This window comes from Podarcis pityusensis, assembly GCF_964106645.2.
Source record: "Podarcis pityusensis genome assembly, chromosome: 4".
NCBI classification, from domain to species: domain Eukaryota; kingdom Metazoa; phylum Chordata; class Lepidosauria; order Squamata; family Lacertidae; genus Podarcis; species Podarcis pityusensis.
In genome coordinates this window covers 78,994,702-79,017,125 of record NC_138027.1, presented here as the reverse complement: position 1 = coordinate 79,017,125, position 22,424 = coordinate 78,994,702, and the positions used below count along the sequence as shown (strand labels likewise).

The window sequence follows — 22,424 nt, the reverse complement described above, 5'->3', positions numbered from 1 at the left end:
AAAGTCACCCCTCCTCCTGATCTCACCAAAACCAACCTTCCCCTCTCTCCTTAGAACCTCTAGAGTTTGCCTGGGCTGCCGACTTGCTTGCTTAGGATGCTCAGTTGTCTGGTATGCCCACTCACAAACTTGCTGGCCGGGACTGCCTGCCTGCCTTTCCATCTCCATCCTCTCTGGCCTCCAATGCTGCTGCAAGAGTCTAGCAGCTCCGACAGCCCAGTTTGCTGTCATGCTGCAGTTTGAAACGCCACCTGTCAGCAGTCATGTGAACTGCAGCATGACGACATTATTCCATTTTTATTTTATATATGAGAACATAATCAAAGTTGGGGAGAAATCCAGTCATTGGTGCTGCTCAAATGTGCTGGAAAACAAAAATATATCTTTGCCTGGCCCCAAAACAATGATGAAGTTGGTGCCAGGTAGCTCTCAATGGGGAGAGCATTCCATTAGGGGTTTTTAAGCAGAGGCTAGATGGCCAACTCAGGGATGCTGTTGCAGCAGGTGTCCTGTGTTGGAAGGTGGTTTGGGCTAGATCACCTTTGAGGTCTCTGCCAACTCCATGATCTAGTTAGCTGATCTTCCCAGTTCTTAGGAACCTTGCAATGAAATGAAAATGTTTCTGTACAAAATACTCTGCCTAGGATGGCAGCTAACCCAAAATACAAGTAAACACGCTTAATTGGATGACATACCTTTCTCGAGACAATGGCTTAGGTTCTGGGCGGATGGCTGCCATTGAAGGCGGAAGCTGCCTTATGGGAGAAGGAATAGGGAAATTCAAATCCAAAGAGCCTGTCTTTCTGTGCAGAGGCTCCATCTCCATTGCTCCTTGCATTTCACTTTCAATTGGGCATGAGCCTGCCCTCCCGTGGCTAGAGAGAGAGGATAGTTCAGGTCCCATAGCCCCCTGCAGCATCCCTTCCATCACTGCCAGAGGGTCATGCGTTGGGGACATTGACGGAGGAGAGCGGGATTTCTTTTTTGTGGATGCTCCTGCCAGAAGCTTCAGCAGACCACTTTTCTTTTCTTTCTGCATAGGAATCAAACAGAAGATTACAAGTGAGATGTTTCAATTACAGCTTTTTAGATGAATGCCAGCCATTTTGTACGCACAGGGAAGTGAGTGTTGTTTACAACTTATCTTTACCAAGAGAAGTTTTGTGTTGTAAAAGGTGAGGCACAGTGTAAGTTATATTGAACTTCTATTGTGACAAACATGATTGACTCATCCCGAAAGGGAAAAGTCAGCCTCTAAACAGCTGGAATTTGAAAAGGCAGTGTTATTTGATTCTACTCCTGGAGGAAACAGAGCAGTGTTTTGTCATTTCACGCTGGCAAATAAATTCTCGAGGACCTCAGTATGACAATAAATTGCTTCCTTCCTTTTGGCTGATTTGATTAAATCCCAGTGTTGGAGACCTTTGTGTTATCAGGACAAGAAATCAACATGGGCTGCACACATGGCTTACATTTAAAGCATGTGACTTTCACCAAAGAGTTCTGGGAACTGCGGTTTGTTAAAGGTGCCAGACTTGATGCTCTCTGAGGAATGACCTGCAGTTCGCACGATTCTTTGGAGGATGTCATGTTCTTTAATGTATGTTGTGCACATAGCCATGTTCTTATAAGGCATAATGCTCTCTCGTCAGATTCTCTAAGCTGCAGCTAGCCTGAATTTTACACAGATGTTTATTTCATCCTTCCTCCAAGAGTTCAGGGTGTGCATATTCCACTCCCCTCTGTTTTATCTTCAAATCAAGCATATGAGGTCCTTCAGGTGTACCCTTGCCCTTAGGTAAGATGTCAGGGTGATGAGGACACCTCTGCCCTATCCCATCTGCTGCTACTTTCCCAAACCTTTCAGTCGGGGCAGCCATTCAGTCTCTGATTGGGCTTTCTTTCAATTGCCATCATTAGAACCAGTGGCACCAGCTGCCACTTGCGGTTTTGCAACTAAAGCTTTTCTGTAGGATCAATATTTCTGCAAGTGGAATGTTGCTGCATGTGCAAAGTCATTAGGCACTGAGTGGGTTAATGATATAAATAGATAAATGAATGAAACTTTCGCTGGGGAGGAGGGGGAAATACAGCAGCATCTTAATACTCCGACAAAAGCAGCTGCCACGTAACTGAACAGAGTTTTTTGGGGGGTAAATGGTAAATTGCTCCCTTGGGGTTCGGTGCACAACAGTGTTTGGAAAAAGAATACTGCTGAAGAAAGTTCCTGTTTTGTACAATGCTTGTAATACCATTTTTTGATGTGCATGTCTAAATCCATGCACTTGGATGATGACAGAAAAACGGTAACACAGAGCTGAGCTTTATTCTTTCATTAATCGGGCTTAGGTTTTAAAGCAAATTTTACAGGTTTAAGTGAAGGAAAACTAAGGTATCTTATTAGTACATACAGGTAATGCCCATTCCTCCCATCCTAATTCAGATTACCATTTAAATCAACCCCAAAAAGGGGAAAGAAAGGTGAAAAAGAGAGAGAGGTGAGGCAGGTAAGGGCAATTCTGGGGACAGAGGAAGAGAAGTGATGGGAAGAAACATAGGAGACCATTTAGCATAGCGTTGTCTGCATCAGTGTTCTTCAGCCTTGGGACTTCAGACACTGTTGTACTACAACACCCATCATCCCTGACAACTGGCTAAGCTGGCTGTAGATAATGGGAGTTGTAGTCCCGCAGCATCTGGGGGTCCCTTAGAGCCTGATCTGCAATGATGCAATGCCGTGCTGCTGGCTGCTGACAAAATATCCCCTCTCCCCACACAAACACCATTACTTGAGGCCAAGAAAGCACCTGGCTTTGCTGAAGTGTTCTGGAAATGTTGCAATAGGTGTGCAAGCTGATCCACAGTTCCCAGCTAGAATCTGAAGTACCATGTTTTGACCAGTCAGGGGACCACCATATCTACAAGCTCTTACCACTGGGTGATTTTGAACTTCTCCAGGGGTCAAAATATCCTTACAAATATGCTCCCACATGCCATGGAGCGCTTCCAGATTACTATTTTTGGGCGGGATAAATGCAGAACCTTGCAAATTTAGGCTGTGCAGTGTAAGATAATTTGGAGCTCTTGTGAAACAAATCCGTTGAACCAAAATATTGGACTTTTGGTGATGGGGGGAAATGCACTAGAAACTGTGGGATAACATTGGCTTGATTTAGCACTCTCTAATAACCGCACAGACAAATCAGGATGAATGCTCATGAAATGTTCGATGCTATCTAATCTCTCCGCAAGCAAGTCAGGATGAATGCCCATTAAACAGGTTGCCTGGAAGTGACCCAAGTTTATATTAGGAACAAGGATAAAGAACCTACTCTTTCAATTATTATCACCTCTAGGGCATGTTCTCAATGAATGCTTACTACAGAACAAGGGTCAGCAGGGGGGCGGTCCATTGTCCCTCAGACCTTGCGGGGGGTCAGACTATATTTTTTTGGGGGGAAATGAATGAACAAATTCCTATGCCCCATAAATAACCCAGAGATGCAGTTTAAATAAAAGGACACATTCTACTCTTGTAAAAACACGCTGATTCCCGGACCGTCTGTGGGCTGGATTTAGAAGGCAATTGGGCCGGATCTGGCCCCCGGGCCTTAGTTTGCCTAACCATGCTATAGAAGAATAACAAGGGAGCATTTCCCCCTTTCATAAATGATTTTGCGACACCATCTTGAGAAAATGGTGTGGCCCATGTACCCCCACTTTCTAAATGCCATTAGAACATTTGCGCTAAAAAAAAAAGGCATTGCAGAAGTTGTGAAGATGTTGAAAGAGATTTTTTAAACAGAAAGATGATGCAGATCAATTTAGTGTGATAAGGCTTCCAGCCTTTTAAGAACACACCCCTACGGATAGCTTTCATCCCACGCATGGTTTTCAAGCAGGCACAAGGACGTGTTTTCAAAAGAGTTCGCGCAACCATGTAATCAATTTTTACATTAATTAGGAAGTCTGTGTGAAACACTGCTGCCGTTTTTAAAGGCTGGGTGTGATATATTCAACGCTGAAGACATTCTGAGGTGTGCCAGGCTAACTTGAAATTTCTTGAGAAACTTTAAAAGGCAGTCAAGGAAACAGGAAAAGAAAGAATGTGTTTTAAGCAAGCAGGAAAAGGCTATTACAAGTGGGTTCAACCCTGCTTCAGTAAATAAGGTTTTCTAGCTAACTTGTATGAAATGAACACTAAATTAGAATATTGACTAGTACTCTCAATTTCTCACATTTTCTTTATGGTGGAAAAGAGCCGCTGGGATTTAAACACCCACACAAAGGAAATTTTTTGCTAATGTGCTGAATATTCTGGAAATCTAATGAAATATTCAATGACGAAATGCAGCTTGCAGCTTGATAATACTTTTATTTTACACTTACATTAGCTCAACTTCCTGGCTTTTACCAGAGGCAGATTTTCTTTTTAAAAAACAAAACAGATAAACCCACGCAGCTTTACATTCTTTCATCTCCTTAAGTGACAGAAACTTGATATGTGCAATTCTAAAGTAAAAAAGAAATGCCTGAGATCTAGATTTTTGTAGGTGGTCTTCATTTTATTTTTAAAAAAACTCGCTTGGCTAATGCAATAGCAGCAAGCATTTTCTCTCCCTCAAGCTCCTCACATAACCAACTCTCACAAATTCACAAAGCTTCAGGCTACACTCTTCTTGGGTAGCCAGCACCAAAATTCCCTTTAACTATCACCCTCAACTATATTATGGTGAGCATGAAGTGTGTCTGGCTTTGCTGAAAAAGTAAACGAAACAAGGTTTTCTGAGTTACTCCAGAGAGATTTATAAGTAAGCTAACTGCTGGAAGATCACTGGAAAGCCAGACAATTTGTCACTACTGCCACCATTTTTCAAACCAGTATGTAACAGAAATATTTGCACAACAGTTGCACAACAAAAGCAGGCTCTGTCCACTTGAGAGGACGCTTCAGTCAATCCTGGCTCTCAGATGAAAATACGCATCTTTTTAAGCCCATTTGTCACATTGCTTTTCAGTGCAATGTGTGAATGTAATCAGGAGTAAACAGAGAACTGTGAGCTCTACCACAATTTCTACTTACAGTTTTCGAATTAATGCATCTTGCCAGATCTGCTAGCTGTCTTCTTCAGCGAGGGAGAATAAAGGAGGGTGAGAAGGGATTAGCACAAGGCAAGATCTGCCTCTCCAAATTTGTCTTTTCTCATAGAGCTCTGATTCATTTGGGAAACTGAGGCCTTCTCCAGCCCAGTCCCTGTTTCTTGACAGGAATACAACAACATGACTACCTTTGAATGTGACTTGGAAACTATAATAAACCCAGAACACAGCTGCTAAACTGGTGACTGGGAGTGGCTGCCAGGACCACAGAACATTGGCCCTAAAAGATCTACATTGGCTCCCAGTATATTTCTGAGCACAATTCCAAGTGTTTGTGCTGACCTTTAAAGCCTTTGGCCCTGTGTACCTGAAGGAGCGTCTCTGCCCCCATTGTTCAGCCCAGGCACTGAATTCCAGCTCCAAGGGCCTTCTGGCAGTCCCCTCACTGTGAGAAGTGAAATTACAGGGAACCAGACAGAAGGCATTTTCGGCGGTCACCCTGCGGAATGCCCTCCCGGCAGATGTCAAAGAGCTATATAATTTTTTGTAGACATCTGAGGGCAGCTCTTGTTTGGGGAAGCTTTTAATGTTTGATGCTGTATTTGTGTTGGAAGCCGCCCAGAGTGGCTGAGGCAATCCAATCAGATGGGCGGGGTATAAGAAATCAATTATTATTATTATGGGGCTCTCATTTTGATATCAAGGTGCTGAGTGGTGTGGCAAATGGCCTGGGGCCTAAATGCTTGATGGGAGCTCCTCTCTCTGTCTGCACAGGCCCTATAATCTGCAGAAGACTCATTACGTGGTGGCTTGGGACAGGGTCTTCTTTGTGGTAGTTGCAGAGTTGTTATGAGGATAAAATGGAAAGTGGGGAACCATGTAGGGCACCTTGAGTCTCCTGGAGGAAAGGTGAGCTATAAATGTAATAATATGTAATAATAAATTAAAAAGAGAAAAATGATGTTTGTCTTACAAACAAGGCCAACAGGCTTATCAAGGCCAACAGGCTTGATAAAATAATTAAAACATGTTGTACATAATTTCAGGGACCAGCACTCCTTGCTCTAACCTAGGAGGCAAGTCTGTGATCTATGTTCATCACTAATCTAGACTACATTTCTGCACTGATGATGATGTTGATGTTGATGCAGTATCTACTGATAAGTATCCAGTTCTTTGATTAGATATTTGAACACATTTTGGAGAATGTTTGGCTAAGTTGTAAAATGAAGTTGCATTCACCTTTGAAAAAGCTAATGTGATCATTGCATATATACATCTGTTTTGATACGTGTGCTAGGAAGCAGCAGCAAGAGAGGGCATCTTTTGGCTCGTGTGTACAACGGCCACAACGTAAGGTTAATTTAAGTTCACTGAAATCAATAGGCTTAGTCCCTAGTTACTGTTGTTGCAGTGATATCCCATCTTTCCTGCAAGGGGCTTAAAGTGGCATACATCATCACAACGACCCTGTGAGGGTTAGGCTAAGAGACAGTGACTGGCCCAACCAATGAGCTTTGTGGCTAATGGGGATTTGAACCCAACACTCTATAACCACTGTACCAGACTGGCTCACATCGATTTAAGCTTGTCCACACAGAATGTGGTCCAAATGAACACGCAGTGAAATAGATGTGCGTACGTAATTGTTACACAGAACGATCTATATTCAGATCACATGCTTCTTCCGACCTAGAAGTGCTTTCTACGTAGGAATTGTGTAACATGCCAATTGGCCTTAAACAACAGCAAACTCAAACCCCAAATATTTTTGCTTCACACTTTCTAAGCTTTGTTTTTTGAATGTGCTGGACTACTTTGGGTGGAAACTGGGAAAATTTCAGTGTGATCACTTAGGAGGAACCTTCTGAACATTTACTTTCTGAGAGTTGCTTGGCAGTTGATTCAAAGTGGCGTGTGGATGCCCAGTATTTAAAAACACCGCTGAACAACGTAAATGTTTAAGAGAAGTCCTTTTTTGAACAACGCCATATTGCGTTTCTAAAAGAGCTGAAACCAACAAAGGGGAGAAATCTGCTTTGTTATAGAATCTGAAGCAAACTATGCTTTGACAGCTGGGGTTAATGCGTTTGGCTGGGTTAATTGCCAGCCTGAGAAATATTCATTAGCTGAGTGCCAGCTTTCTGTCCTTATGCTCTGATGCAGAGTAAGGAAAGGGTGGGGAAGATGCTAGCTAGATACTCTAAGATAAGTGTTTTATTATCAGATACCTCCATGACTATGGAACAAAAGAGACAGCTCTGTGCGCAACCCAAATGAGAGTATTGGCGTTAAGGTCAAGTGTTTCAAACTATCTGGATTGTTGAAGCATTATTAGAGTTCAAGGACTGATTCCAGCTTGGCAAAAATAAGGTGCAAAACAAGGTAGGTGATGGATGTGGGCCTGGGGGGGACTCTTAAGGATCAGTTATAGAGGCCTGGAGGGGCTGCATGTGGCGGTTCCTTATTCTTATCTAGTGGGCTTCTCTCTGTCCCACTTTGGCAAGGTTTTCATCTTGTTCCCTATAAAAATGCACCTCGGAGGAGTTTGAATGAACCTTCAGTGCGTACCCAACCAGCCCTCAACTTTCGCCAGTTCTTGGCCCTGCCTTGTCTGCACCATAGGCTAAAGTACACCCAATGTGGTGCAGACCAGAAAATATGTCTGCCAGTAATCAGCGGTATGCAGTACCGGCACTTTACCCCCACTCCCCCAATGTTGGAGATGGTCCAACCTGTTCTGCAGGCGACTTATGCCAACCCACACACTTGCTTAACACACCAAACATGACTTTCCCTATCATCTGTCTATCTATCTATCTATCTATCTATCTATCTATCTATCTATGAGTTATATTCAGTGCGGTAGATTGCACCCACAACAGCATACAATATTAAAAGCTGACTTAAAACAATCATTACTAAAACATATGCAAAAACAGATCAAACAAACAAACAACAACTTTATTATTTATATCCCGCCCATCTGGCTGAGTTTCCCCATGTTAAATCCAAGCAAAATCAGCCCATAGCAAATACCCTGAAGAAAACCATCAGGGAGGCAACCAGGAACTTTACCCCTAGGAAGTGCATTCCTCAGTGTGAGTGACACCAAAAAGATAGCCTGGCTCTGTGCCCTAACTGGAGGGGAAGGTGGGATGAAGAGAACAGCTTCCCACGCAGATCATGGAAGTTCATACAGGACAATTTGTTCCCTAAAGTTTGACCAGGGGCAGCCAAGTCCACATATTGCAGACTACAAGTCCCATAACACCTGGTCATTGCCCTTGCTGCCTGAGGAGGGTGGGATTTGTAGTCCAGACATCTAGAGGGCACATTGTTATCTATCCCTGATTTAAGAGTGTTTAAGGCTTCATACAATGTTCACCTCCCCATATTTATTTTAAAGGGGTACTTTCAGGAAGCCTTGGCAGTCTTTTCAACAAAGGCTGAACCAGCAGAACATAATCAGATTTTATTTTATTTTTGTATAGTGGGGTGCAATCAAACATGGCTTGATGTTGCGAACAGGTTTTCTTTTACTTATCAGATTTCCCCCAGAAACTGTAAATCTGGAGTCAATGAGGAAATGAGGAACTTGCATGCATGAGAAGCGTTGGTCAACAACTCTCTGGAAGTATCCTTGGGAACCAAAGAGCAAATACAAGAAAGAGAGAGGATTTTCCAGACACCTGCCAGGCTTCTGACAGACTACATGATCATTTCAGAGCCGAGATGGAGTGGGGGAGGCTGTGGATCATGTGTGCTGGAGACAACATCCTATGTGTTCGGAAAGGAAATCGAACTTTAGCAGCACGTAAGTTATACTTGAGCCTTTATCACTGCAATTCAAAACTTGGCAGCATTGCATTTCTATAGTTAGAACAAATTAGAAATGAGAAGAGCCAGTGAGTGCAGCTGCATACTGTTTTGTTATGCTTATTTTAAAATCTTCTGGATTTAAAATCCATATTGTGACTTCCTACAAGTACTAGTTCCAAAAAAGGGAAGAATTTTAATCAATGTGCTATCCAGCTTGAAACAATTCAAGGTTGTGCAAACTATGTGCTCATTTTTGTTTTAACCCCTACCAATGTTTACTGACTGACAGCTCAATAGGAAGTTTGCAGTGTACTACTGAAGGTACTTGTAGTATGCTTAAAGGTAAAGACCCCTGACCATTAGGTCGTGTTGCGGCGCTCATCTCGCTTTACTGGCTCATCTCGCTTTACTGGCTTCCAGGTCATGTGGCCAGCATGACTAAGCTGCTTCTGGCAAACCAAAGCAGCGCACGGAAACGCCGTTTACCTTCCCGCCAGAGCGGTACCTATTTATCTACTTGCACTTTGATATGCTTTCAAACTGCTAGGTTGACAGGAGCTGGGACCGAGCAACGGGAGCTCACCCCATCGCAGGGATTCGAACCGCCGACCTTCTGATCGGCAAGTCCTAGGCTCTGTGGTTTAACCCACAGCGCCACCCGCAGCCCTTGTAGTATGCTTACAATTCACAATTAATGTGCTTTTCTGTTTAAGATGCTGTATGGGAGTGGGAATTTGAACATACTCTAATCACGTTACATAAAAGAGTTGGCCATTGCCAAATATTTCAGAAATAGAAATTCCTCCCTCCCTAGCAGTTATGTATAGATAAAAGCACTTCCCTTCTTTTTGAACAAGCTTAGACAAGAGATAGTTGAAATACAGATGTTAACACTTAGTCAACTGTGTCTTCAGAATGATTTGTTCTTCTAATGCACAGACTATGGGTTACTCAATGAGCACAGAAGTCTCTTGATTGAGTGAGCAATTTGGACGACTTTAAAAAAAATGTTTTGTGATGAAAGAAATAGTTTAAAATAATTCACATTTTGCTTTGGCAGAAAGGTTCAAGACAAGTGTCTAATCAGATTGTATGTTTCCACTGATTTCATTCTAGCGAATGAAAACAATGCAAAACTGGTTGAGCATACTACTGCTTATTATCAAATAACTTTCTATAGACAACCCTGTTACAGCTTTGAGCATTCAGTAAGGAATACTCAGATAGCTGACAACATTCCATTTCATACTGGAATAGGACAGCTAAATTTAAATGTATGGCAGCAGGCACTGCCCATGATTCTTATGCTCTCCAGGGATGCAGTTTATTTTCTGTATGTTTTTTTTTTTTGAAGCCTTGTAAATAAGTCCAGAAAAATGACTAGACCACAAGTTGGTTGGTTCTTTTACCAGCTTGCAAATAAGCTAGTAGCCTATGTTTCCATGCTTCCTTCAGCAGAGGGGAAGCTTCCTCCTCCAGAGCCAGCATAGAAATGAAGGATGCTCGCATTTTAGCAGTCCTGTCCCCACTCTCTGTAATTGTCTTCTATCTAGTAGGCTGGAGAAGTGGAGCAGAACTGAAGGGACTGGCTTCTGTTCCTCTGCAGCCAGTGCAGAGAGAAAGCGGGGGGTCAGAGGGGGAATGGAGAGATCCATCTATCCTCTATCAGCCCACTCACTTGGCTGCTTGGTTGCTCTATGGGTGAAACTGCATGTTTAAGTTTCTTTCCATTTCTCAGTTTTCCACATCAGTTTGTTACCTTTTTTAAAAAAATCATCATCAGAATTTTAGTGTGAATTTCTCCAAATATAGACATCTTTAACATACAGCATTTCCCCCCTAAAATAATGCAGTTTTGAATATTTTCATCAACATATGTACTCTCTTGTTCACATTTCACCCTGGTAAAAATGCATGTTTGTATACTACTTCACAGTATAGTTGCATTACAAAATTCAGAGAAGTGTGCATTTTAAAGGCTAGCTGCTTTTTGGTTCACAGATTTTTTCAGGAAGTGCAAATTAAGTAAGTTCAAATGGAATTAAGTAAACGCAAACTGAACTGAATTCCCTCTTGATCCCTACCTATGACTACCAGGCTAAAAGTTAAAGCCTTACATGGCTCAGGAACTCAATACCTTAAGGACCGCCTCTCCCCATATGAACTGACCCAGACCCTGTGCTTTTCACTCAAGGCCTTTATGTCCTGCCTCCCCAATAACTTTATTTTATAGCTATACAAATGAATAAATATTGTATGGGTGGTGAAAGTTGAACTCCCTCCCCGAATCCTGGGAAAAACAACAACCAGTGCACCCATTCTCAAATTTTAAAACACGCTCGTCATCCTTACCTTGTTTTCCATACACTGGGCAAGATGCATTATTACTGGTATTTAATATGACCCACCGGAGTAGGGAGATCTTCCCTTCAGCAACTGAACATGTCACATGCATTGCAGATCATTTTTAGGGGCTTACACAATATAAGCCCCTGTACTTCTCCCAGTGGGTGGCGCTGTGGGTTAAACCACACAGCCTAGGACTTGCTGATCAGAAGGTCAGCGGATCAAATCCCCGTGACGGGGTGAGCTCCCGTTGCTCGGTCCCTGCTCCTGCCAACCTAGCAGTTCGAAAGCACGTCAAAGTGCAAGTAGATAAATAGGTACTGCTCCAGCAGGAAGGTAAATGGCGTTTCCGTGTGCTGCTCTGGTTTGCCAGGAGCGGCTTAATCATGCTGGCCACATGACCCAGAAGCTGTACGCCAGCTCCCTCGGCCAATAAAGCGAGATGAGCGCCGCAACCCCAGAGTTGGTCATGACCTTTACCTTTATTTGCTTCTCCTAGTTAGTAACAAGGAGGGTCACTAGAGAAGTTGTGACCCAGGCCAAGAGACAGAAAAACTTGCATCAGAAGAGGGACTGAGAGCCAGACGCAGTCTCAGCCTCACATGGATCAATACATCTTTAAGCCCATATGGTAATTTAGCTCTACGTTAAGCTTTTTGGAAAGATTTCACTGCTAACGTAGAACAAATGATAGTTTCAGATAGTTGGTTTTCAAATAGTTTGGGATACATTCCAGGCATCAAAAAGCAATAAAGATGCACATCGGCTGATGATAAATTAACGAACTGTTCCCAGAAGCAACAACTTATCTTTCATTTTAGGAGGAGCCACTGTGCCGGATGTTTTCGAGAAGTTTAATCAAAATTCTCATCAGAAACCAAATGAGGGGGTTCTTCAGAAAGAACAACCACCCAGTGTGATTTACTTCATCAGATTAAGCGACTGAGGCCACATCACTTCATTCATGTAAGTAGTTTTATATGAGATGGCAAAAAGTAGCCACATTATTTACAAGGGAAAGTGGCATAAGAGTAATCAACTCATAAGAAATCATTGGGTATTTTGTAATTACCTTATCAGGCAATATTTAAGCTAGCTGGAAGAGGAAATTCTATCCAGAGACTTTTAACAAATAAACTCAATCTGAACCAACTTGTATTATATGTCGTGGGCTGCAGTTCCATAGACATACAATACTAAACTCTGCTAAAGCAAGCCTTTCCCAACTTGACACCTGCCAGATGTTTCAGACTGTAATTTGGATGGATGGAGGGTTAGTCCATTAACATCTGGAGGGCCACAGGTTTCTTACCGCAGGAGGTAGATAAGAAGAGCATTACTTGAAATCAAAGATTTGACAATAAACAAGAAGTTTCAAGAGGGAGCAATGGGACATGAAGAAACTGGGGAGAATATGGAGGAAACAATGGCAGAAAAGAATAAATACAGTGGTACCTCTGGTTGCAAATGGGATCTGTTCGGAGGCCTGTTTGCAACATGAAAAGAGCGCAACCCATAGTGGCGCGTCTGCACACGCGCGGGTTGCGATTCGCCACTTCTGCGTATGGCGTCATTTTGCACGTCTGCACATGCGCAAGCGGCGAAACACGGAAGTAACCTTTTCTGGTACTTCCGGGTCTCTGCGGGAGGTAACCTGAAAGAACGTAACATGAAGCGGACGTAACATGAGGTATGACTGTATAGGGATGGCTTAAGGTAAAGGTAAAGGGATCCCTGACCATTAGGTCCAGTCGTGACCGACTCTGGGGTTGCGGTGCTCATCTCGCTTTATTGGCCGAGGGAGCTGGCGTTTGTCCGCAAACAGCTTCCGGGTCATGTGGCCAGCATGACTAAGCTGCTTCTGGTGAACCAGAGCAGCGCACGGAAACGCCATTTACCTATTTATCTACTTGCACTTTGACTTTTGAACTGCTAGGTTGGCAGGAGCTGGGACTGAGCAACGGAAGCTCACCCCATCGCGGGGATTCGAACCGCCGACCTTCTGATCGGCAAGTCCTAGGCTCTGTGGTTTAACCCACAGCGCCACCCGCGTCCCTTAGGGATGGCTTAGGAATGGATAAAAGCATGCAACAAGGGCATAGTTTTTAGAATGGAAATTGCACCCATCTCCCTCCCAGCACGGCCTTCCCCAACCTAGTGCCATCCAGATACTTTGGACTACAACTCCCAACATCACTACAGCTGGGGCTGATGGAAGTTGGAGTCCAGCATTATCGGGAGGGTCACAGTTTCCCCAGGCCATTCGCAACCCCTTTCTTCTGTCTTTGAGGGTATTCCTTTACTAGTTTAAAAAACCCAACCCACCTCTAGTTTGGCCAGGCCCAGTTTCCAATGGTGCCAAGTCTCAGAACTGGGAGGGTCAGAAAAAAAATCAGGAAAGCTGAGGCAATATACCAGTAGTGGGCAGGACAAGAGGCAAAAGTGGCTGGAGCAATGAATGTACATTTCACCAATGCTCACTCACACATCCCTCTCTATCCAGGGAAAGTGAGAGGCATTATCAGAGTTCAAGGACATATTCCACTGAGGCAAACACATTCAAGGAGGCTGCAAAACAGGGCAATCAGGTTTTGTACTAGAAGCTTGGAGGACCACATTTTACCCCGGGCCTCAGGTTCTTCACTCCTGGTATATGGCAAAGAATATTTGCTTAGTGCAACCCCTACTAAAGGTAAAAAAACAACACCGGATAGTGATAGTGAAGCCAAATCCTGTTCATAGGTATATGAGCATGAGGTCATATAATTCAAATGTGTACTAAGTCCACGTGAGCAGTGAAACTTTAGCCAACTTGGAGAAACTCTCCACTTAAAATCAGGCTTTATTATGGTCAAGAGCTTTTAAAAACGAGTGAAAAGAAGAAAGTTATTTTTCTTTTCAAAGGCAAAGTCTGATGTTTCAAATATCATGTTGTTGTGTTAGGTACCTAGGCTGTACTCTGCTACAAGCAAGGTAAATCGAAACTTTCTTCTGTTATAGAGCTTTTGGGCTATAGTGCTATCACAGCTAATCTAAAAATGGAACAGATTTTTAGAAACGCGTGGCAGAATTATATACATATATTGGTCTCATTGAATTAGCAGGATATCATTGCTGCGTCTCTTTAACTATTCTGAACTGTGTTGCACATTAATTAAATTGAGAGGGGGAGTGGTGGGACAGATAGAAAGAGGTTTTATGCATATTCTGTGCCAGAATAAAGCACAGGATACCTCTACCCTTCAGTCTCAATCTAACGCCTTACAGATGCAAATTAAGGTTCCCAGTCAGCAACTAGTTTGCTTGGAGGCCACTTGGAGAAAAACACCTCTCCTTTAAGTGTTCTGTCCTCTGGTTCAGTTACCTTGGACACCACTTTCTCAACATCTCATTTGAACATAGGCAAATTTGCCCAGGAGCTGTTGTTGTGTGTTGCATGGAAAGGCCACAGAAGTTCAAGACATAAGAAAAAAACGCAGTCTTTAGCTTTAGCAACCAACTATGGAACTCACCAATCAATAGATGTCTTTCAGCACACTCAACACCCCCCCAATAAGATCCACAAATCAGGAGAAGAGGCTACGTCTCATCCTGTAAAAGATCTGCAGTAGGTGGGATACTTCTAGGTAGAGTGTAATCAGACTTCATCACTGATATTTGAGGATTATTAGCAATGCATAAATTCTGAATGAAAGCAAAACTCTGCATTTGTTAAGGGTTTAAGAGGCCGAGCCTGTTTAAAGCAGCTTGGCACTAGCAACACATTTAAATGTGTTGACAAGGAACGATTGCTCTCAGGGCTGAATCCTAAAAACCTGCACCTACAATGTATCAGTCACAGATTGCACCTAGTCATATTTAATCCCATCCCCTTTCCTGGTTTCACTGAAGCATGGCAAGGCAATTTTCTGAAAGAAACAGAGATGTTTACAGTGCTGTTAAAAAACAGCCTCAGCCATTTACAAGTCAGTGTTGTATTGTGCCTCTGGCTCCAAGCCCCCAAGGCCTGACCCTTCATCTTATAACATCTTCTATGTAACTAGGCAAGCAGTTTCCTGCAAACTTGGCCATATGGTGATGGAACCTGTGGCACTTCTCTGGTGTCTTTCTGTGCTGTTTCAGATGTGGAGGATTTAGACAAAAGAGCATGCCAAGTGCAGCAGATGGGGACCTCACACGCAGCTGGGCACTTAACCCATCCCGATTCTGAAAGTGAATCAATAAAACAAGTGTGCAAACAGCTTTAGGCTATAGGTGCTCAGCATTAAGAACTGCTTATACTAATTCACACATGACCTTGCAGACTGGAAGGGCTCTCCCTTTTCAACCACTGAAAAAAGGTCAAGAAGACTCTTGGATGGGCTGCCATTTTATCCACAAAGAGATGCTGGCAAGGGAAGCTTACTAACCTGAAATAGTCTGAAAGTTAACAGAAGTAAGATAATACAATTCTATGTGTAAGGAAAGGTTCCATTTTGACAAGAGTGACAAAGGACAAGAGGGTGGATTTAATTGATGATAACTCCTCTACCACTGAGGGATGCAGGTGGCGCTGTGGGTTAAAACATAGGGTCTAGGGCTTGCCGAACAGAAGGTCGGTGGTTTGAATCCCCGCTACAGGGTGAGCTCCCGTTGCTCGGTCCCTACTCCTGCCAACCTAGCAGTTTGAAAAAGCACGTCAAGGTGCAAGTAGATAAATAGGTACTGCTCCAGCGGGAAGGTAAACGGCGTTTCTGTGTGCTGCTGTGGTTCGCCAGAAGCGGCTCAGTCATGCTAGCCACATGACCCGGAAGCTGTACGTTGGCTCCCTCAGCCAATAAAGCAAGATGAGCACCGCAACCTCAGAGTCGGCTAGGGGGTCTCTTTACCTTTACCCCTGCCACTGACATCTTTCTCTTAGACTGGTGTCCCATACTGGTTATCAATCCTATCTATAAGCACCAGCAATTCTGGATTATACGGTGGGCCCTGTGTTTACAATTGTTAAGAAGGGCATCTTCTCTGTTACATCAGAGCTGTCTGTTACCTTTTCGTTTTTCCTCTCTTCTGCTTTGCAGGCTGTGTTGGTTGGGCTGCAAGTTGCCAGGCTACTGATGGGCCCGTTTCCTGCTTCTCCATTCAGGTTGACTGCAGTGACGTTGGGAGGAGTAATCGCTGCTGCCGCCGACGTGAGGGGAATCATGGGCCTGGCACACTGTGCTCCGGGGATGATGTGCACAGGGGAGTGGTGGATGTGTTGCGGAGAAACCACAGAGTGTGGCCTGACCACAGTGCTTGGGAGGCGGGATGGGGAGTTCTGGGTTCTTAATGGTGAGACTGTAGCAGTGGGCCGGTCCTGTGCCTGCACAGAAGGGTGAACAACTGGAAAGAGAGAGAGAAGGGAACAGTAAGGAAATAACCTGACTGGCACTAAACATGGTCAAAAATAGGACGGGCAGTTGTACCTTGGAAGTCAAACGGAATCTGTTCCGGAAGTCCGTTCGACTTCCAAAACAATCACAAACCAAAGCACGGCTTCTGATTGGCTGCAGGAAGCTCTTGCAGCCAATCAGAAGCCACGGAAGCCCCGTCGGATGTTCGGTTTCCAAAGAACGTTTGCGACACTCACTTCCAGGTTTGTGGCGTTTGGGAGCCAAAACGTCCGAGTGCAAAGGTGTTCGGGATCCAAAGTATGACTGTAGTCACTTTTAAAGGTTGTAAAGTGGTCTGGATCATGCCAACATTCCAAACCTGTCCAGTGTGTGGATTGACACGTACTAAAGCACTGGAAGAAATTGTACTGAAAATAATTCCTAATGTAGTGCGTATAGTATTTAAAGAAAAACTGTTGCAAGGCCACCGACTCATCTCAGAAGTACATTTTATTCCAGACAAATACTTTTAGGATCAGGCTGGCATTAGTTTCAACAAGACTTGCCTACTACAAAAGCGGGGGGGGGGGGGGAGGATATCACATTTAAAATCATGCAGATTTACTTGCATTTGAACATAGGAAGCTACCTAATTATTAAGGTCAGAGTATTCATCCACCTACCTGTGTATTTTTGCTCTTACTGGCCACAGGTCTCTGAGTCTTTCCATTACCTGCTATTATATTACTATACTATACTATAATCTGAACCTTTTAACTGGAGATGCCAGGGATTGAATTTGGGACATTCTGCATGAAAAGCAGCTGCTCTACTACTGAGCTGTGCTCCCTAGCATTGTATCTTTGCCGTTATAGATATTATTGGGCAGAGGAGGCTTTTAGGGTAGCGCGACCGGTTCTGATTGCACCGGGCTGCGACAAAGCAATGCAAGAAGGGGGCGTCTAGAGTCTCACAGGGCACTGCTGAAATTTGAGGGGCCAAAGTCTGCCACTGTGTTGGGGAGTAGTTTTAAACAACATACTGAAGATTCTTCTCCCAGTATTTACCCTTTATACATACAGAACTTATCAACCACAACAAGTTGTTTATCGCAAGGGAGTAACAAGCTATCTCAGAATAACAAGCATAAAGGGGTTATATACCCAGTTGAGGACTCAACATCAAACTCCTACATTCAAGCCCAAACGCTGTCCAAGCAATACCGCTTCTTATATCCAACCGTGCAATCATATGTTCGTGTAGCTACTCAGAAACAAGCCCCACTATGTTCGATGGGGTGCATAACCAGGAAGCCACCATGGTGCCCTCCAGATGTTATGGACTCCAACTCCCAAAGGTCAATGATAATGAGAATTGTAGCCTGCAATGTCTGGAGGTGCAGAAGATGGGAACCAAAGAGCAACATCAAATATGATGTGGCACCTCGTCCTTACTTTTCTAAGGAATTAAGTTATTTTCTCAATCTTCTGCTTCTCTGAGAAATAGCACAGCTTATATCAATTTTTTATTCGTTCTGCTCAGAACAAGATCTCTGTAGTCTACTAATTTCCCTGAAAATTCAGAGACAGCACAAGCTGCTCGACCTGGCATTGAGGCGGTCATTTAACCTCCCAAATCTACACTCTGGCACCGTTGCCAGGTGTTGAGTGTTGCTGTTCTTAAATTAAAAAAATTCTCAGGACAAATTAGATAGCTCTGCAGGATGAGAAAGCAATCTGTCAGCCTCAGGAAGTATTTCTGAAATGGCTTTGAATTGCCACAGGGATATATAATTAACTGTTTTTTTATAATTTACTATGCATTATAGTCAATGTTAAAAGCAGAATGAATCTGTACGCAGGTAATTATTATTTGAATCAAGAAAGCCATCTGGGAAAAGGTACATTGCGGAATGCATGTATTCTGTTTACATTTTATTTTCAATAAAAGGTAGCTGTATTCCAAGACCTCAGATTTATCGCTCGTGTTTGCCTTGCATAATAAAGACATTTCATCTTTCAGAGCCTAATAAAATGTTTTAAAAATGTTAAGTCATGCACTGCTTGTCAAGTGGATTTAGAAGCATTAACCTTCTCAGCATGCAGAGTGTTTTATGCTCCAAAAGGTATTTGTGTAAATATTTGTAAGCACCGTAATTGATTTCAGCTGTGGCAAGTGGACAACCTGATAAACAAAATTCAGTTCCCAGCAATCAATAAATACTACCCTAAACACTACAGGGCACATAAAAACCTTTCCTTATTGCATGCTGGGCTTCAAATAGAGCAGAATATTTTCAGAGGATACCTACGGAGACAAAAGGCTTCCAGGGGCTTGTGCATCTGAGACAGAATACTAGATTTGGGGAATATGGATTGTTCAGACACATGAAGGACCTATACGTACCCATTTGTACAGAACTGCGGGGCTGGATGCCTGTCTGCTGAGAGGAATACCTCGAGCAATTATTCATTTGCGGAGAGGCTGTTGGCAGCTGGGGCTGAGTGGGCGGTGCAGTGATTGGAACAGCTGGCCTGACAACAGCAGCGGTGTTTGTAAGAGCTGGGCTTCCTGGGTGGACGGCTCCTGGAGAGCCTTTGGCTGTGGGAGACCCTCCTGCCAAATTCCTCGGCTGACCAGCTCCAGCAGGAACCCTAGAGAGAGAAAGAGAAAGAGAGATAGAGAGGGGAAACCAAAAGCAAATGCTCTGTGCAGGCACACAAGAAGACATCAAAGGCATATTCTTAACATCGTTTCCAGAGGGATAGCTTTGTTAGCCTGCTCTACAGCAAAGGCACTCAGTTGCACCTCTCAATAGGTTTCCCTGGCACTTTGCTAGGTTTCTCTGGTGAAATCAGAGTTCATGCACCTATGCAAAGTCTGCAGGTTGCTGCAGATTATTATTAATAATAATGTGATGCAGCCACAAAAACACAACAATGTAATGGAATAATAATAATAATAATAATAATAATAATAATAATAATGTAATGCAAGACTGATGCAAGAATATTTGGAGGAGAGACAAGAGTTAACATCAGGCCATTTGGTCTACGAAATTTTTCATCCCAGAAGCTAAAGCAGTATTTGGATCATTAATTTTAATCGACTAGCCAGTCACCTGAGTACCTCTGGGTAGGCATGCCTCTCTGCTTGGCTACGTTTGTCACCAAGGACTGCAAAGAAGTCTGAATGACTGCATGCTACAGAAATCATGATGGAATGAAGGTCGTTGGGTCTCTAAATTTTACAGGGTAAGCGCATTGAGAGACTGTAGCTTCGGGAGCAAAATGTAATGCAAAATGCACAGCATGTGAAAAACCACCAGCAGCCAACAAATTGAATTCAATGAGTGTTAGGCACACCTATCTCTGCACTGCATTGCAACCTTACAGTCTTCCAGTAGTTTATCTTGCTTAGGGTCTTTATACATGCAAGAGAAAGATTCAAACAGAAATCCTTAATCTCACAATTGCTCCCTTAAGCAGAAATAATTTTTGCAGTGCTAAAGGAATGCTGTCTTTATGACCTTTGGTCTTAGATTATTCTCCTGGGTAACATAAGGTCCCTGCTTAATTGCAAACAGATACATTTTAATTGTTATAACAACTAATATGCATGCTTGTTCTGTAAATATATGAATTAGAAAGTTGGAAATTTAGGTCAGAGATTTAAATCAATCCCTTCTTTTGGTAGCTTAATTTATCATGATTTAAATATCAGAATCTTCTTTACCTGGCTGCTCAAAACCAGCCAGGTAAAGAAAAAAGGAGAAAAAATTAACTCCAGCACCTTAGCTTAAACAGTATCATGGAGATAAATATTACAAAGATATATTACACTGCCTTGTTGAGATATAAATTGTTTGAATATACAATTTATACTTCAAGTATAAGTTCCCAGTTCAGATGTCACTGGAAATTGGTTTAACAAAGCACAAAGTATCTCTGAAGATACACCTGGCTTGCCAGTAGTACATGTGAAAAGGACCTAGGGATCTTAGAAGGCCACAAGTTTAACATGAGTCAACAATGTGATTGTCAGGTGATGATGTGGTTGCTCGAGAGCAAACAGGCAAGACTCCAACCTGTTTTTTCCAGGCTTTATTATTTGTACAAACTATCTTACAGTGCAGAGTGTCACAAGTCCATGTCTGCTCAGTCACTAGTAGAATCTGGGAGTGGGCGGTCCTTATACCTTCCCCAGCATAACAGTAGTGACCCCCATCCTTCTCCTCCTCTCTCTGCGCGCAAACCTACTGTGCAACGTGGGCGCTGGCAAAGGGGGACTTGCCTCCCCTCCCCTTTGCCCAGCCTTGGTGTTGAGGCTCTCCCTAGCGTCTTCTGATCCCTGTGTCCCTTCCCCACTGGAGGCGGGGCTTCCCTCCTCGCCAGAGGAAGAACTGCTTCGCAAGATCTTCGGAGGCTCCCTGTAACCACAACTGCTCTTCCACCTCTCGCCTCTGAGATGACGGCAGTTCCTTGACAGTGATGAAGCAGCAAAAGAAGCTAATGCTATTCTAGGCTATACTAGAAGTATAGTGTCCACGTCAAGGGAAGTAATAGTACCACTCTATTGTGCCTTGGTCAGACCACACATGGAATCCTGTGGCGAGTTCTGGGTGCCACAATTTAAGAAGGACATTGGCAAGCTGGATTGTGTGCAGAGGAGGGCAACCAAGATGATCAAGGGTCTGGAAACCAAGCCTTATGAGGAATGGTCGAGGGAGTTGGGTATGTTTAGCCTGGGAAAGAGGAGTCTGTTAAGAGCTAGGAGAGCCATCTTCAAATATCTAAAGGGCTGTCACATGGAAGATGGAGCAAGCTTGTTTTCTCTTACTCCAGGGGGATTCAAGTTACAAGAAAGGAGATTCCGACTAAACATTAGGAAGAACTCTCAGGGACTTAGAGCTGTTAGACAGTGGAACAGACTCCCTTGGCAGGTAATGGACTCCCATGGAAGTTTTTAAGCAGAGTTGGTTGGCCATCTTCCATGGATGCTTTAGCTGAGATTCTTGCATTGCAGGGGGTTGGAGCAGAATGACCCTTAGGCTGCTTTCCAACTCTACAGGTCTATAATTCTATAGGTAGAGATACAGAGAAGGAAGCACCTGAGCTCATTCCCTCTTGAATAAAGCATGGCTTATTCGACCAGGAATGTTACCTCTAAACTGGGTCACTGAGTAAGACCAATAAACCCTTTAGTCAAGTGCTATCTATCCTGAGTGTAACCAACAATCTAGGGTCTCTGACACGTACATGAAGTATGACTGATAGCAGAGTGATATACACTATGGCCTCTCTCTTTCTCTCTATTTTAGGGGAACCCAGTGCAACCTGAAAAGAAATATATTCGTATGCGAACATTGCTCAGGATATGTATGATTGCTCAGTGCCGATCTTTCCACTGTTTCTCACCTCGAAACAGGAGTTACGTAGTTGCCGGGAAAGACTCCAGACATGCCGTTTCTCAAAGACGTCCCTTTGAACCAGCCATCCTGACACTTCTCAATAACGCGATACATTTCACCCTTGCGTAGTTCCAGTTCATCTGTCTTCTGGGGCTTGTATGCATATAATGCCAAGTAGCTGTAAGAAAGGAATGACATAAAAAAGGAAGGTATGAAGTTGAAACACACACATGTGACCTGATTCAGGCTGCATCTCAGTTCCCCCCAATCAGAAAGCTCTGTTTGTCATAAACGATGCTTTCTAAATACATAGGTAAGAGGTAGTTATTGAAAGTGTAAAGAATGGCAAATTATTCCAACTACAGTGGTACCTTGGGTTACAGATGCTTCAAGTT

General features: G+C 43.4%; 1 protein-coding gene and 1 long non-coding RNA gene across 4 annotated transcripts in view; one reads left to right on the top strand and one right to left on the bottom strand.

Annotated features, from left to right (window-relative positions):
• LOC308475896 overlaps nt 1-16,443 on the top strand; it is a 44,649-nt gene extending 28,206 nt beyond the window's left edge. For both annotated transcript variants that reach the window (XR_013985498.1, XR_013985499.1), the window contains exons 2-5: nt 6,147-7,485; nt 8,651-8,917; nt 12,090-12,234; nt 16,326-16,443. This is a non-coding gene — a long non-coding RNA (uncharacterized lncRNA). The remainder of the gene's footprint in view (nt 1-6,146; nt 7,486-8,650; nt 8,918-12,089; nt 12,235-16,325) is intronic.
• The window catches only part of SH3RF3 (SH3 domain containing ring finger 3), a 208,301-nt gene that overhangs the window by 11,207 nt on the left and 174,670 nt on the right, over nt 1-22,424 (bottom strand). For both annotated transcript variants that reach the window (XM_081002987.1, XM_081002986.1), the window contains 4 exons: nt 22,037-22,207; nt 19,026-19,273; nt 16,295-16,629; nt 696-1,033 (listed from right to left, as the gene is read on the bottom strand). In XM_081002987.1, coding sequence (XP_080859113.1) covers nt 696-1,033; nt 16,295-16,629; nt 19,026-19,273; nt 22,037-22,207 — 1,092 coding nt within the window. The remainder of the gene's footprint in view (nt 1-695; nt 1,034-16,294; nt 16,630-19,025; nt 19,274-22,036; nt 22,208-22,424) is intronic.